This window comes from Sardina pilchardus, chromosome 12, assembly GCF_963854185.1.
Source record: "Sardina pilchardus chromosome 12, fSarPil1.1, whole genome shotgun sequence".
NCBI lineage: Eukaryota > Metazoa > Chordata > Actinopteri > Clupeiformes > Clupeidae > Sardina > Sardina pilchardus.
In genome coordinates this window covers 24,695,386-24,711,979 of record NC_085005.1, presented here as the reverse complement: position 1 = coordinate 24,711,979, position 16,594 = coordinate 24,695,386, and the positions used below count along the sequence as shown (strand labels likewise).

At 41.9% G+C, this 16,594-nt stretch overlaps 3 protein-coding genes across 3 annotated transcripts in view; 2 read left to right on the top strand and 1 right to left on the bottom strand.

Moving 5' to 3' along the window:
- Positions 1–2,763, top strand: part of pals1b (protein associated with LIN7 1, MAGUK p55 family member b) — an 18,052-nt gene extending 15,289 nt beyond the window's left edge. Inside the window, exons 11-14 of the mRNA XM_062550298.1 lie at positions 297–464; positions 980–1,182; positions 2,080–2,190; positions 2,587–2,763. Of these exons, the coding sequence (XP_062406282.1) occupies positions 297–464; positions 980–1,182; positions 2,080–2,190; positions 2,587–2,763 (659 nt within the window). The remainder of the gene's footprint in view (positions 1–296; positions 465–979; positions 1,183–2,079; positions 2,191–2,586) is intronic.
- A 2,663-nt stretch (positions 2,764–5,426) lies between these two features.
- Positions 5,427–9,864, bottom strand: atp6v1d (ATPase H+ transporting V1 subunit D). The gene is made up of 9 exons (XM_062551032.1): positions 9,654–9,864; positions 8,927–9,044; positions 8,669–8,748; positions 8,522–8,589; positions 8,286–8,330; positions 7,792–7,895; positions 6,918–6,984; positions 6,639–6,717; positions 5,427–6,327 (listed from the first exon to the last, which is right to left on the bottom strand). Exons 1-9 carry the CDS (start codon positions 9,692–9,694, stop codon positions 6,183–6,185), a joined length of 747 nt encoding a protein of 248 aa, XP_062407016.1. The 5' UTR covers positions 9,695–9,864; the 3' UTR covers positions 5,427–6,182.
- A 379-nt stretch (positions 9,865–10,243) lies between these two features.
- Positions 10,244–16,590, top strand: eif2s1b (eukaryotic translation initiation factor 2, subunit 1 alpha b). Its single transcript, XM_062551428.1, has 8 exons — positions 10,244–10,408; positions 10,970–11,212; positions 11,296–11,375; positions 12,586–12,737; positions 13,004–13,110; positions 14,929–15,026; positions 15,559–15,702; positions 15,982–16,590. Exons 2-8 carry the CDS (start codon positions 10,972–10,974, stop codon positions 16,105–16,107), a joined length of 948 nt encoding a protein of 315 aa, XP_062407412.1. The 5' UTR covers positions 10,244–10,408; positions 10,970–10,971; the 3' UTR covers positions 16,108–16,590.
- The last annotated feature ends 4 nt before the right edge of the window (positions 16,591–16,594 follow it).

The following is a 16,594-nucleotide window of genomic DNA, read 5'->3' as shown; positions in this document are numbered from 1 at the left end:
AGCCTTTGTCAAGTTTCACGTTGTTCAATAATAATAAAAAAAGAACTGGCATGGGACAAGAGTGTGCGGTCTCCTCTCCTCTATTTCATGAAGTCAAAATAATCACTGTAAAAATATATATAATGAAAAATCGTTACATTTACTCCAGTTTTTATCTTTTTGAAAAAACAAAACAAAACAATCCGACTGCTTATTTAATTATTAATCTATTTACACATTTATTTACATATTTATTCGTTATTGCTATGTAATGCAAACTGACACTCCACTTCCACTTACCTCTTTCCTCACCTCAGAGCACCACACTGAGGAGATTTTAACCTATGAGGAGATGGCTCTGTTCCACCAGCCGGCCAATCGCAAGCGGCCCATCGCGCTGATAGGCCCGCCCAACAAGCGACAGGACGAGCTAAAGAGGAGGCTACTGGCGGCTGAGCCAAACCGGTTCGCCAGCGCTGTGCCACGTAAGGCTGCCATACACACACGCACGCACGCACGCACGCACGCACGCACACACACACATACACACACACACACACACACACACACGCCACACCACAACTGAGAATTATTTCCCATCTCAAACCCTCTTTGTCTACCAAGGACTTAGAAACAGTAATTCATGCATTTGTTACATCCCGGTTAAATTATTGCAACTCCCTCTATCTTGGTCTCCCCAGGAGAAGTCACTGTTGTATCAACACCTTGTGACTCGCAAATAGAGAGGAACGCTCAGGCTGTGCACTTCAGAGAGCCTCACAGGCATACTCTCTAAGCAACACTAAGAATTTGCATCTTGAATTAACTTTTGCTCCCAAAAGTATCAAGTCTTATTGACACACAGGTGCAACAGACTGTTATGCCCCCCTGCACAAACATAAAGGGATCTTTAGTCAAGAAATAGGGAGAATGTGAGGAAGTGCTCTTGGCATTTAAATCATGGCCATTCTTCGTCCTCCTTCACCCTCCTCATCCTCAGACACCACCCGTCAGCCCCGCTCTCACGAGGTGAATGGCCGCGAGTACCACTTTGTGACGCGACTGAACTTCGAGACGGATCTGTCTACCGGGAAGTTCTTGGAGTCGGGCGAGTTCGAGAGGAACCTGTACGGAACCACCACCGACTCTGTCCGACAGGTGGTCAACTCAGGACGCATCTGCCTGCTCTGTCTGCAGACCAGGGTAGGTGTGTGTGTGCATGTGCGCGTGTGTGTGTGTGTGTTGTGTGTGTGTGTTTTTCCACACATGCTAATGAAAGCGTTTATCATCTAGATTCACTGCAACATCTCTTCGTGTTTTTGGAGGTCAGCTTAAGTGGAGATGCCCATTAATTTCATTTGACCAATACCGTATTACACAAGGAACACACACTCTGCTGTTTCCAGCCTCTTGTAGTCGAGTGTGCGCTGTACTCTACTGCACTGTCTTTATTAGCGCTTGTAGGGTAGGTGTGTGTGCATGTGGGCACGTGTGTGTGTGTCGTGTGTGTGTGTTTTTCCACACATGCTAATGAAAGCGTTTATTATCTAGATTCACTCCCACATTTCTTGTGTGTGTGTGTGTGTGTCTCTACAGCACTGTCTTCATTAGAGCTTGTGTGTTCTGGCAGAGACTTGTGCAGGGGTGAACTGGTTTAAATTTTGAGTGAGCTGAGATGACCCTGTTACACAAACAGCGTCTCCACAAATAGCAAAAGACTCAATCCAGAGCCAACCACAAGGGAAAGAGTTGTCTAATACCTGGAGAACGACATCCTTTCCCAGAACCTGATAGCTGCAGTGAATCTTTTTTATTGCAATTTTGAAGAATTATGTGAATTATCACAACGGGATGACTGTGATTTTGTAACTGAATGGTAGATCTGACAACCTCGAGTAGTTGTGAGATGGGATTATTTAGTTAGTTCATTCAAGGAACATCTACTTTTTATTCTCAGTTAGTGTATAGAGTCGTTGGTCACGAGAGACAAACGTGCTCTTGTCTATGTTTTCTTTGCAGTAGTTTGTATTGTAGCTTCATGTTGCTTTCGCAGTTCTCAGTCCTCAGTCCTCCTCTCCTCCACTGTTCTTTCCCCTGTAGTCCCTGCGCGTGCTGCGTTCCTCCAACCTGAAGCCCTACATAATCTTCATCGCACCTCCCTCCCTGGAGAGATTGCGCACCCTGCTGTCCAAAGGGGGAAGCACACCCAAGGCAAGTGCAGAGATGCGCAAAATGCAAATGGCTCGAGTCATTTATCTTTGTGCAGATAATGCTCGATGTGACTCCAACTACCAAGACAAAACAATGTGGCTCTACCTAGCTATGACAATGATTGAAACAGAAGTGGTTCAGATGTTTGGAAGGCTGTTTGTTTAAGTTTCACAGTTATATACTGTATATTGTGTGTATATACTATATATTTCCTCTTGGGGATTAATAAAGTATACCTATCTATTTTATCTATCTATCTATCTATCTATCTATATTGTATATAACTCATTTGACATCTTTACCATATGTTACTTGCCCATTCACTACAAGGGGGCTATCACCTTGTCTGGCTGTCAGCATTGGTCTTCATGTCCTCTGTTCCCTTCCCCTCTCCAGGTGGAGGAGCTGAAGGATGTGGTGGACAAGGCCCAGGAGATGGAGCAGAACTTTGGCCACCTATTTGATGCCGTCGTCATTAACGACGACCCGGAGAGAGCCTATCAGGAGCTGAAGCGCCTCATAGACAAGCTGGACGTGGAGCCCCAATGGGTGCCCTCCTCGTGGCTCTGCTGAGGAGCCAGCCAGAGCAGGAGGGAAGCTTTCCTACAAACGCCTTCAGCACTGGCAGTGCTGCCCCAGTTCAGTCAACTGACCTGGGACCAGACAACTAGTGGCTCTGCTAGCTGTAAAAGACCTGAACTGTTAATTAATTTAGACTCGGAGAGAATAGCGAATAATATGATTCCAGGTCAGTTGTGGGGCTGCAGTGGGGACAGGAAGTGGAGTGAGGACTCATCTCCCATCAGCCTCTGTCATAAGGGGAGGGACTTTCTGCCCTGGGTAAGAAAGAATGATCCATTGGTAGATTGCAAGCAAATGGTTGCCATAGAGATTCCCATTTAGTATGAAGGTCAAAACAGTAGGCTGCAAAGTCTGCCTTTTAACAGAAATGGATCTTAGGAGGGTATTTAATGGATTGGACACCTTCTCTTATGGTTTATAATGTGTTTTTTGTTTCTTTCTGCTGTCAATTTGTAATTGACAGATCAATGTGTACATTTATAAACTTCTTTAGGAGACATATTTCTACTGTACCACGTGTATTATGTATATAATACCTGTAAATGTTTTGTAGAACGATCAATAGATAGATAGATAGATAGATAGATAGATACTAATATTGATCCCCAAGGGGAAATTCAAGAAGAAATTCAAGATCAGTAACTAAACATCAATAATAACAAACATCCTGTTTATATTAGTCAAGATATTCATATTTATGACCTCTTTAGGAGGTACATATTCAAGTAAAGCAATAATACAAGACACTGTTTTGGGGACCTGAAATCATTGGGACACAATTTTTGCTCCTTTGTCTTTGACACAAATTTTGCAAACCCATCTCTTCAGCAGTTGTGTTTTTATCATAGTTTTTTTCTTTTCTTTTGTGATCAGGATTCCTTCTTATTTGTATCTCTGCTTTTAAAAAGCGAACTGACTAAACATGCAAAGGAGATTGCGAAAAATGTCTGGTTTTACATTTTTCATGATTTATATATTCTGTTATTTATTAACTTTACCTAGGTGCATATTTTTAATCAGTATCTGAATGTATTTAAATTCTAATTCATCATTATTCAAATGAAATTCCATTCCCAAAAAAGTATTAAAAACTGTCAATAAAGAGGATGCTTGGATTTGACCAAAGCTTTACAGAAATTTGTAAAATCTTCACATTATAAGAATGAAAATAGACACAGAAGCTGAGAAAGAAGATGGAAGCGCTCATTTCATTTGTGATCATATCTTGGTGTAAAATGGCTGACATTCCACAGTGCCATGTGAGAGCATTGTGCCAGTGCAATGCTAACGGAGTGTAGATCATTTACACCCTACGTTAACATGCAATCTGGATAATCCTATTTGCATAAAGAGAAGTTCTCTCATTCCATTGTAGAATAGACCAGAGTGCCCAAAAGCAAGGGATGTGTTTGGAAAGATGTGAGCTCCTCTGCTGGACTGAGAGAGAGAGACCCTACAGATGTACAGTACTTACAGTAATAAGATGATTCAGGTTTCAGTCCCAAAGTTACAGATGAAAGTGGGATCCTTGTAATGGTGCAATTCAGTGTCTGTATCTCAAAGGCAAAAGTGTAGCTTCTCTTCCAGAGCCCTGAGGGAATGGGCTTTTGGCCTCGGCTGGACTAGATTAATAAAGAGTTAGTGCTATTGTGTAGAGTTTCTCTGGGTGTTCTGAAGAGAGGAGGGAGTTACATCTCTAGTGTTTTTTGTTTGGTCTTTGTCTCAAATATGATGTAAATTGCTTGAACAAAAGGCGTGTCTACTAAGGCATATTAACAAATGCAACATCATGACATCCAGCATTGCTTAATGCTTGCCCTAACTTTAAAACAACACTACAGCATTTTTCCTCGCAGGAACGCCATTTGTTTATCCTGCAAACAAGGTAGAGTATGTTGCATGATTTTTATGAAAGTATGATGTATTGCAACATTGAAGTAAGTCAAATTTGTAGTTTCTTGGGTCTCATTCCATCATACTACAGAAACGCTACCCAATCTGGTAGACTTACAGTGTGGTTATAGCCGATGGAGGGCGTCGAAGCGAATGCAAAAGTGCCACTCACCCTGTTACGAGTTGATGAACCACTGAAATGATTTTGGGAACGTTATTTTAAGGTACAAAAAACTCGTTAGTGTTGCCTTAAAGCATGAAAAAATCAATTTTTCAACACAAGGTAAAGATAGCATTAAGAAAAACACTTTCCAATAAAATGGACCTAATGTATTGAATTAGGCTAGGCTGACAGTGACACATGGCCTGTGATCGGTATAGGATCAAACAACATAGAATGGAAGCCAGGTGATGAGAAAAGAGAATGTTTGTTATCTAAATGCATACCTTCAGACAGCTTTATGGAGGAGTTTGTCCCAACGGTGAAGTGGATATTTGCATCTGTTCATCTGTTATTACATTATGCATTATTACATGTATTACATTTTAAATATACTCCCTCTAATTCCAATTAGCCTACTGTATATATGTTGAAGAACAGGCACAACCATCATACTCTAGAACAGTTGGTAATACTTTAGTGATTGATATTAGTTATTACCGTTGACGATCACCTGCCTAATACAGGTCCAGAACTGGGGCAACCGCACAGCCGTGCAGTATTACATGGAAGACAATGGAAGAACGAACAGTAATCTGTGTTGTCTGATCCCAGTTTTATTGTCAACATCTTTTCTCACAGGGAATGGGGGTGGAGACACTCCAGATACCATGGTAGGGTTAGAGGTCAAACATCAACTGTTGTCCAATCATGGGCCCAAGAGAACCAAAGGGACAAGTGATTTGAGCCAATGACTTGCCGTTCTAACAGTACTACATCAACTACATCACTTAACTACACAGTGAAATAACATGCAATGTTGTCTGTGTTTGTAGCCGAAATGGTGAGCCCAGTAATATGAAGTGGACACAAGTATTTGCATGGAATGTTTCTATCCTGGTAGTTCCCGTCTGAACCATTCCCTTTAACCATTTAACACAGGTACATTTATACAGATATTTGAGAACGACAAATGTAGTATGCTTTCTTGGATAGGACCACAAAGCTATTGTGTCTCGATAGGTGGGAGTGCTGTAGGTAGCAACTGCAAGTGCTACTGTGACCAACTTGGACACTCAACTCACCCCACTCCACCCCTCAAATTGCACACTGTAAACAAAACAGCAAAACAATGAAAGAAAAGCAACATCACAGACTTGAATTTACACACAACATGAAAAGAGAAAATACTTTTTTCCATTTTTGATTATTTTCATTTTTTTACACAACACGTTCTCTGTTTGGCCTCGGAGGCACAGAAATAAATAAGACCATAGGACTTAGCTTAAGCCCTGTCCGGAAGTGAGGATGACTTGGGGGGGGGGGGGGGGGGGGTGTTACTCGTCAAACAACTTCTCTACTCAAAGAGCAGGTCCTCGTCGGCCTCGTCCGTCAGCATGTTCGAAGGCTCTGCGACGGGCCCCAGCTTCGCAAGCCGCGCGGCGATCTCCTTCTCCGTTCTCTCACGCTGCTGCTTCTTCTTCTCCTGGATCTTTTTCAGCCTGATGAGCAAATCACAACAGGCCAGAGCAGCTGAGCACAGAGTGACTCACACAACACCACTCCTGAACAGTTCCTTAAAAAAGATCTGATAATGACTTTTGTCTTTGAGTCATCTACATATGATGTGCACCTATGAGTCACATAAAAGCTAGCATGAGGCACTACAGAGGCATAGGAACCCAACATTGTGTTGAATGTGGGACAACTACACAGTTAAGTCCCTGAGAAGTCTGATAAGTAGCAAAAACTTGGCCGCCGCCTACACAAGTGGATGTGCCTATCGTCAACACGATATGACGTGTCCCCTCACCTGTAGAACTCCTCTCGTTCCCTCTCATCCAGCTCAGTGACGATGTAAGTCAGGGTGCGCTCAATCCTGGGAATGATCACTGTGGGCAGGCAGACAGACAGGCAGACAGACAGGAAATTGTGGGACATGTCTGGAACGAGCACTAGCTACACGGTACATAGTGTGTGTTCGGTCACAGTATTACGTAACATCCTACAACAGTTATAAGTTGTTGTCAGTGACATTGATGAATGACTGTAAACAGTAAATGCAGATTGTTTGTTGATTAAGGAGCTTTACCATGCTCAATGGCATTGACACGGCGGTTGGTGATCTTAATGGCTTCATCCAGTGTGACAAATGATGTCTGTGGACAAAGAAATCTTTAGATGTTAATAGCTACTCACAATAAAGAACTGAAGCCATGATGTAGCGTTGTCAAAGCAGCAATTCCACTGGATCTACATAAATCAATCTAAATATAGTGATGACCATAACAGTGGCTTTCTTAATCTATCTAAATAATTTTACAACGTTTCCAAAACGTTGGTATATCTAGGAATCAAATACGATACTACAACACATACTCACACCAACACGATCAAACTTGTGACTACAGAGTTTTATTTTAGCATGGGTTTCCTCCTTAAAAAAAGACCTGCATATAACTTCACAGCATGCTGTTAAAATCCTTAAATTCACGGACGTGTCTTGGCTTTATTATTTAGGCAAAAAACATCACTCTGAACAGCCGTCAGCATTTGATATAGATGTAAAATATCCACTGGGATTTTGTCTCTTACTATTACACCTGACAGGGAATTCGTGTTTTGTGGCTAAGCGTCTGCCTAGCAGGTAAAACATGCTTAAATGGCTATAGCCTACATTTAAAAACAAACTGTGAGGTAGAAATGTTGCCACGTCTAAATGCAATGCTGTCGATGCCACTAAGAAAGTTTGTTTAGATCCAGTGACACTACACAGGGCTGACAGACAGGAAATGATCTGTGCCTGAAATTATCAAATACGTCCACAGACAATATAGAGAATAGCCTTTCTTGACATCGTACATGGCCAAGCTCAAGCCTGAATTCAGGCACCATGCCTGAACTCTATCAGGCCTGCACTACAGTCATGGACAAGACATGTATTGTAAGAGAAAGGTGCCCTCTACCTGCAGGGAGGCCAACTCTACAAGCAGCTCAACAGCTTTGGCATAGTTCCTCTTCAGCCGGGACAGCTGCTCTCCTCCCCTGGCCAGACCGGTCAGCTCATAGCCTGGAACACAAGTAAGACAATGAAGTTGGCACAGTCCACACTCTTAAGTTGGTACAATACAAGTGAGACAATGAAGTTGGTACAGTCTACACTGTTAAGTTGGTACAATACAAGTAAGACAATTAAGTTGGTACAGTCCACACTCTATTAAGTTGGTACAATACAAGTGAGACAATTAAGTTGGTACAGTCTACACTCTACAACGGGAATTAGTCGGTTTGCTGAACTAAAAAAAAAAAAAAAAAAATCAGGTGTTGTTGTATTCCTTCAAATCAGCAGACTTAATATGGGTCTTTCTTTAAGAGATAATCCTAATGGCACCTGTCATTTTTAAGAACACTACATTATCTTGTTATAATCTTGTGGTCTTTATGAGAGAAAACCCCTTACTGTCTCCTCCTTCCTGGTAATGCTCGAACACTGGGAGGGTCACACCTGAGAAGAGAAACGGAGAGAACTTAAATACATTACAATCATGGAAAGTGTGTAGATAAGGAGATGAGTCTTTGGATTATTTTGAAGAATGTAATTCTATGTTAAATTCTTTGCAGGAGTGACTAGCACATCTTCAAACCACATTGTTTCATTCACAGTTATTATGTGGGTGCTGAGATTTCAAAACCCACCGGCAACATTGTCCTTCTTTGCTCGCACCTTCACCTGGGCTTTATTGACATTCTGAATGACTGTAGTGCTGTGGAGACAGGGGACCTCATGAGCATGTGAGAGAAATGCAGACAAAGGCATTTTCTCATAAGGCCTCTGCTCCTTACCTGAAATCCCCAGCAGCAAATTTGGCCTCTGCTAAGGAGAAGGCAGCCTCTCTCATCACCTCTCCCATCAAAGTCTTAGTCTTAAGGGAAAGAAAATCATTATTAATTAATTATTATTAATATTATTAAAATATAATGAAATGTACTGTGCATGGAGGTGCAACTGCCAGAGAGATAATCAACTGTTTACATGTAGGGCTAATTGTCATGAGTGTAGGACTATAAAGGTAACTGCAGTCTGCTTATTTGTTATGTTACCTCAATAATTTTCCTAAGGATCTGTCTAAAGCGCATGGCGAGGGCATCGGCCTTTTTCTTGAGCAAGTTCCTGCCGGTTTGGGCTCCTTTCAGTCGGGCCTTCATGATGGTCTGGGCCCTGTAAATAACAGAGAAAGAGGTCATAACAACAGTGCACATTTTAGAAAAACTATCACGTACAGTGCCATGGTTCAACTCCTATTACACAGAATACATGTTGTCAGCCACTCATCATCTGGTCACATGTAATGTCACAGAGGATCGTGTGCTGGTCCAGGAACGACTTGACAGATATTACACATGCAGGCACAGCCAGACACTCACATGACTGACACGTCTTCCGTTTTTCGATGAGACTTCAGCCCAAATTATATTTATGTACACTGACTGCGTTGTATAAATATGCCGCCTAATATGCTGAACGAAATCTTCACAAAACTAAAACAACAGTCAGCTTGCATTAACGTTCGGTTATTTCCGATATCTACAAGTGACATATTGCGACTGATTGACTAGCTAGCAAATTCTTTACTGTTCTTTGCTGGAAACTAACAAGAGTTAATTTACAGTGAACATGTACTTCACTTGCTATTTGCAATACAGTCTATAGATAATCGCCATATTGATACATTAACAATGTAATATGATTAACGCGAAAGAAAAATAACAGTAGTTCACCTTGCATCAAACTAGCACGCTAATCGTTCATGTAGTCAACGATACTTACATTCTCGATGGGAAAACATCGATACGGTCTTTACTCGACATCTTTTCCTCGGATTACCTACAGTACGATAATCCGATGGGCTCCAAAAATATGATAACCTGGTATTCAGAGATGGTTTATCGCGACACAGAATGCTCTTATTTAAAAAGCTATCTCTCTGTCGTGATCCTCACAGTCAAACAGTAGGGCAAATAGGATCAGCTGATACGCAGTCATGTGACACAAAACCCGTGGGTTCCCTGACAGCAGGATGTGAATACATGAACGAAGTTAACACTTTTTTTTATCTGCCCGTGTATGATGCAAAATCAGCAAATATGTTTTGTATTCCAAATACGTCCTGGCAAGGAGAGGGGCATTTTGTTCATAGGCATACCAGAGACGATTAGGCCTAAATAATATTTTTTCTCATTCAACTATTCCACACAAATATATAATATAAGAAGATATGAGCATCTCCGTCTAAATGATGAAAAGGTTATGGCAGAGCACATTTACTCCTATCAGAGATTTTTAAAAATGTATTTGGTTTATGGGGTTATGGATTGCATCAGCGGATGGAGTTAGACGGTGGACTCAGGTCATGTGGTATGGAATTGCTTCCGGGTGAACTCTAATGTGGCTCGGTGTGGATTGGTGACTTGGATAAATTTGAGTAAAGTTGAAACCATTTACTGCGTTTCACTGGATACACATCACAGGAACATTCCACCGAATTAAAAAAGACTTCATTGTTTAGTAACTATAAAGTAAAGGTGAGTTCATCGGTAGAAAACTCAATACAAAACACAGCATTCTGTCGACGAATGAAAGGTGTGAGGCTAGCACTAGCTAACGTTAGTCTGCATGTGCCGCATGACAGTGGGAAGTAATGTAGTGAAGCAGATGGTCACAAAAATCACAAGTCAATTGTACACGATCTGTATGAATTACCTGTGAGGTTGGACCTTACTGATTGTAAACGTATTATTTTGATGATATTAGGGATCATAAACTTTGTAGATACAATAGTTTGCCAATTAACTGCAAGCTAGTTAGCATACTTGGGTGGAGTGGCTAATTTGTTACTCCACCAAGATGTAGTTAGCTGAAAGGCTATCTGGGCAGCTATTTTTACATTGATAAACGTCACTTAATTGTTTGGGGAAACTGTTGGATAAATAGTAATTCTCATAACAGAGGTCATTGGATGTGTCTTGGCCCCTATTGCTATGGGTTGCATCAGCGAATGGAGTTGTAAGACGAACTCAGTGGTCAAGTTTGTGTTTTGGGCTGTAAACTACATAAATGTACATGTTGCTTGTGTCTCTACGCAGCGATGCCGGGGCTTAGTTGCAGGTTTTACCAGCACCGGTTCCCTGAGGTGGAGGATGTCGTGATGGTGAACGTGCGCTCCATCGCAGAGATGGGTGCATATGTCAGCTTACTAGAGTACAACAATATTGAGGGCATGATCCTGCTCAGTGAACTGTCCCGTCGACGTATCCGTTCCATCAACAAACTCATCCGCATCGGTCGCAATGAGTGCGTGGTGGTCATCCGAGTGGACAAGGAGAAAGGTGAGCTCACTTCCTTCACCTAAGGCTGTAGACTATTTGACCTGGTTAATTGTCTCTAAGTGATGTTTTTTTCCTGTCTTAAGGCTACATTGACTTGTCCAAGAGAAGAGTGTCACCAGAGGAAGCAATCAAGTGTGAGGACAAGTTTACCAAATCTAAGACAGTAAGTCAAGCAGCCAAATACACCCAGAAATAAACCTGTCTACCAGCTCATGTTGTCCATCCAACTCAGGCATGGGTGTCTGTTCGGGTGAGCAAGGTGTAATCAAAATATATCCTTCTAGTTCAGAGAAGATGTAGATGAACGTCTTAAGTTCAAACTAACTGGTGCCTACACATTCCATCAGATGCACATACACACACTAGATTCATATGTTTTTGGAGACACGTGGCATAGGAATAAATTGAGACATTACTGGTATCTGTTGTATTTTGTGGCTGCATGATCAGTTTGTGTTGCATGCATGTGGTATTATTCCTTTGAAAAGATGTAGTGAATAACTACTGTTACTACTTTTTAGACTGTTTTTTTCTTGAATTTCCCCTTGGGGATCAATAAAGTATCTACCTATCTTTCTATCTATCTATCTACGGCATTGATAGTGCCAAAACAAGCGCGTGGAGTCAAGGGAGGGAGAAGAGGTCTAGTTGGGATGGGGAAGAAGGTAGTGGGAAGAGCTGGATTAACCATGTTCAGTTGATAGTAGTGCTTAGAGAGGAGGTACTCTCAAGAGTTGGGTCTTCAGGACGTTTCTGAAGATATAGGGATGTCCCTGCTCTGGTAGGAACTGGTAGCACATTCCAGGCTGTGGTATACAGATTTACACGAACTTGATCTAACCTTAGTTTGCAGTCCACCCCGATTGTATTGAATAGATAGATAGATACTTTATTGATTCCCAATCCCAAAGGGAAATTCAAGGAATATAAGTAATTGACAATCTCAAAATCAAATCATGACGTACTAGGCCAAAGGATTGTGAGTTTATAGAGGTATCGGTCGACAATGCTGGCTAAAGGCTGTAGTTATCTGAGCTCAACAGGCTGTGGAATTATACCCCTCCCTTCTGTGCAACTGCAGTAACAGGTTGATAGGTTGGAATTGTGTATGCGTCTTAAAAGCATGATTTTCCATTGAACAAGCTAGATGTTCACCTGTGTTTCAGGCTTTAGTGGGTCATCTTTTTATGAAAGTGTCTTGCGGAGCATGTGGTCTACTCTGCTGTGTTGTGTGTTTATGTACATACCACAGGGTGCTCCATGGTCTGACCATTAGTACAATGAAGTGTGTGTGTGTGTGTGTGTGTATACTAGGGCTGTATTGGTGTGTTTGTGTGCAATACAATGATGAACTGCATGCTCATTGTGTGTAGGTGTACAGCATCCTGAGGCACGTGGCGGAGGTGCTGGAGTACAGCAAGGACGAGCAGCTGGAGAGCCTGTACCAGAGGACCGCCTGGGTCTTCGACGAGAAGTACAAAAAACCGGGCTACGGTGCCTATGATGTCTTCAAGCAGGCTGTGTCGTAAGTATTACACCTGATCCACCCTATAGATGAATACAGGTAGTACTGATAGTTATTATAATGATAATAATAATAATAATAATAATAAAAATAAATATTCGTGAAGCATATTTTATTTTGTTCAAAGCCAAGGTCACTATACAGGGGAGTAAATATTCTTATCTATATTTCATACCGTTATATCCATAAATGAGTACTCCTGCCGTTCTCTAGACCGTATTTGTTCGTTCATCTTTGAGTTGACGTTGGATGCTAATTCATTTCAGGGACCCCGCAATCCTCGATGGACTGGACTTGACGGAAGAGGAGAGGAGAGTTCTTATTGATAACATCAACAGGCGACTCACTCCCCAGGCGGTCAAAATCAGAGCAGGTACAACCAAACATCACCATCCAAAAATGTCACAAGCTAGATGTGGTTATCAACTGGTGTGCCATGGGATTTTGAGGAACCCATAGCACTTTTGTAGAGGCTCATAAAATAGGCCAGGGAGCTATTTTGAATGCATCAATGACACAGCTTCTAAATTAAAACAGTTGTAAGTAGTCAAAAAGTGGTTGTTATAAAGTAGCTTTATAACTATTAGCTATTATTGACTTAAGATTATAAGTCTATTATGCAGCTCAGTCAACATCATATGAGCATATGCCCATCGCCGTGGTCTCAGCCCATGTACACTCTATATAGAAAAAATGTGGGGAAAATAATTATATGATACTTCATATACAGTACCCTCCAGAATTATAGGCACTGAAAAGGTCTAAAAAGTATAGTTCACTGAAAAGGAAATAGTGTGAATTATAGTTCACTGAAAGGTAGGCCTATAAGAAAAAATCTTTTGGTGATTTATTGTAATCTCAGAATGAAAACAATGAGGAAAAATCCAACCTTGAAGGGAAGCAATAGCAGCTCGTAATATTCTCCTTTGACACCTCATAAAGTTGGAGAATACAAGCTAAGGAATTTAAGACCATTCCTCTTTACAAATCCTCCCCATATTATCCAGATTCCTTGGTCCTCACTTGGGCATTCTCCTCTTTGACTCACCCCACTGTTTCTCTATGGACTGTAAATCGGGGACTGATGTAGGAATGGCAGGAGCTTGATTTTGTGTTCAGTTTTGTTTTGATCTGGATGTTTGTTGAATGATCCACTTTTAGTGAGACAGACTGCATTTACATGCACCTCAGTATCCCGCTTATGATTGAGCATCATATCCCGATTTCAGAACCCCGGATACGCCCTTATCCCAGTTTTTGAGAAACCGGGATATGCTAGGTGGAGTACTCCGAAAGATTCTGGGATATTGTTCCATGTATACAACTTATAATCAGTGGAAGCGGTTACACCAGACGCGACAGTGGCGCGTACATTCGGAAAAAAAATAAAATTGATTTTATGCGTCGCGAACGCAACGCTTCAGTTACGCGCCTGGTGTAGCTCCCCTGTAAGAGAGGGAAATGCTCAGCAAGCTCGCTAAACCGGGATTATAAGATATATATGCAGAGTGAGTTTGATCAGGTGTGCTGATGTAAAGACAGAAAAGTGTACAGTATACCACCTGTGCTCAGCTAGCTTGCTAAACTGGGTGTGTCCGTCCTCGTCCTGGGACTGCCTGAACTGGCCGGTGCTGCTCTCGCTTGACCCAGCGCACCCAATCCAGCTCATTAAAGCGATTATAATAGGGCTCGGCCGCACACTTTCCATTCTAGGAATACTGCCGCCATGTTGGTAGCTCACCGAACGTAATAATCCATTCACTCAGATGCAGAAAAGACAAGAGCAGAACATTTATAGTATTAGCGATTCTTTTCCTCTTGTGATCGTGGGTTGCGCTGTTACACCCCACTACACAGCAACATACGACCAAGAAGGCAAAAACCAAGTAAGAGAAACACACTAACAGGCAGGAGTAAATCCTTACAAGGGGCATAGTAAACTAAGGAGTGAGGCTGCCAATATGGCTGCATGCAAAGTTTTCACGTCACGATCCCGAGCCCTATTACAGAGTGAGTCTAATCAGGTGTGCTGATGTAAAGACAGAAAAGGTAAACAAGTACACCACCGGTCCCTCAGGTATTGGATTATTAAACTGAGAACTAACATCTGTGGTTTTCCTGTGAACTGAAGGTGTACTCCCTCAAGCTTTTATAAGAGATTTAACCCCCAACCCTGCTCTGACTGTTCCAGATATTGAAGTGGCATGTTACGGGTATGAGGGCATTGATGCAGTGAAGGAGGCTTTGAGAGCAGGACTCAACTGCTCCACAGAAGCCATGCCAATCAAGGTAGGAGGCATCAATCTCCTGCACGTCTGTCCTTCAGGTGGAAGTGTTATGTCTTATTTCTGTATGCGTAATGTTGCTGTGGTAACTTCTTCAGTATTGCTCTGCCATCATTTCAGAGGTGCAGACAGAGGCGCTTTGTCATGAGATCAATGTTGCGTGTACAAAAAAACATGCGTGTACCCTTATTAGTCCTTGAGCGCGATCTCCTAATTTTGATCAATCTAATGTCACCAAAAAGAAAAATAACCTGACTATCTAGCATTAGATATCCTGTACTTGAGATATGAGATGAAAAATCACCAAAAGCTACTGCTAAAGCAATGCCATAGCTTATTTTCTGTGTTTATTATAGTTTTATGTTAAGTCTAGCGTGGTATACCTTGCCAGAAATCACTGAGACTTATTCCCCTCAGATAGCACCGACCAACTCTGACTCAAGGATTATATCATGACTGGAGTATTTTTATGATGTGCTTTGCATAGTGCTGCCATGACTCATCATTTATATTTATCAACGCTTGACCTCTTTCAGATTAACCTGATTGCACCACCACGGTATGTGATGACCACAACTACGCTGGAGCGCACAGAGGGTCTGTCTGTGCTCAACCAGGCCATGGCTGCCATCAAGGAGAGGATCGAGGAGAAGAGGGGAGTCTTCAACATTCAGATGGAGGTAAATGACTAGAATATTTTGTCCAGTTCTGTGAGTGTCTACTCTGGCACCAAATGATCCAGCCAAACTTTTAAGCAAGTAACATTTAAGTGGGTGATAGTGGGAGGTATTAAAATGAGGGCGATGGATCTTTAAAAAGAAAATGTGTTATTACTCATTACTCTTTTTTTTTTGTTGTTGACTTAATGTTATGATGCCAAGGCAAAACACTTTGAATGCCATCTCTGTACTGCACAGATAAATTTTGGCTAACATTTTCTTGTTCTTGCGTGCCTGTAGCCCAAGGTTGTGACCGACACGGACGAGACCGAGCTTCAGAGACAACTGGAACGTCTGGAGAGGGAGAACGCAGAGGTGGACGGTGACGACGACGCAGAGGAGATGGAGGCGAAGGCTGAAGACTGACCAAAGCGAACCGAAACAAAGGCAATGCAAGAAACAATAGGAGAGAAGGGGGAAGAGGGACCTGCCCAACACACTCATCGACCTTTCAAAAAAATAAGAACTGAGTTTTGTATTCTATGACCCCATTCTAGATCGACGTGAGACTCAACTCATAACCCACTTGAGGACATCAGCAAACACACATAATATGCTATTTGGAGAGATTTGATAGGATAATTTACTGCCCTTAGATACAAGACACAAGTAAACATTACTTTACTCAACAGCAGTGGCCTTCACAGTGTTGTATGTGCAAAAGTGATCCTCGCATCCTCACCTTCCTACACGTGACCGTGAGATGGGGAGGATGTGAAGGAGTTTAAACTTCGGTTTAGACCAGCCTTCCGGCCCTATAACGCATTGTAAAATCTGTGCATGTGTAGGGTGGTTTGCTTTTTTTTGCTCATATGAATTCAATAAATAAAACATTCGATAAGACTGTCATTTG

Coding starts and splice junctions, on each gene's coding strand:
- atp6v1d (XM_062551032.1), bottom strand. CDS start 9,694: ATGTCGAGTAAAGACCGTATCGATGTTTTCCCATCGAGAAT. Junction 9,045..9,653: donor GATGTTTTCCCATCGAGAAT/GTAAGTATCGTT, acceptor TGTTATTTACAG/GGCCCAGACCATCATGAAGG. Junction 8,749..8,926: donor TCCTTAGGAAAATTATTGAG/GTAACATAACAA, acceptor CTTTCCCTTAAG/ACTAAGACTTTGATGGGAGA.
- eif2s1b (XM_062551428.1), top strand. CDS start 10,972: ATGCCGGGGCTTAGTTGCAGGTTTTACCAGCACCGGTTCCCTGAGGTG. Junction 13,111..14,928: donor GGCGGTCAAAATCAGAGCAG/GTACAACCAAAC, acceptor TGACTGTTCCAG/ATATTGAAGTGGCATGTTAC. Junction 15,703..15,981: donor TCTTCAACATTCAGATGGAG/GTAAATGACTAG, acceptor GCGTGCCTGTAG/CCCAAGGTTGTGACCGACAC.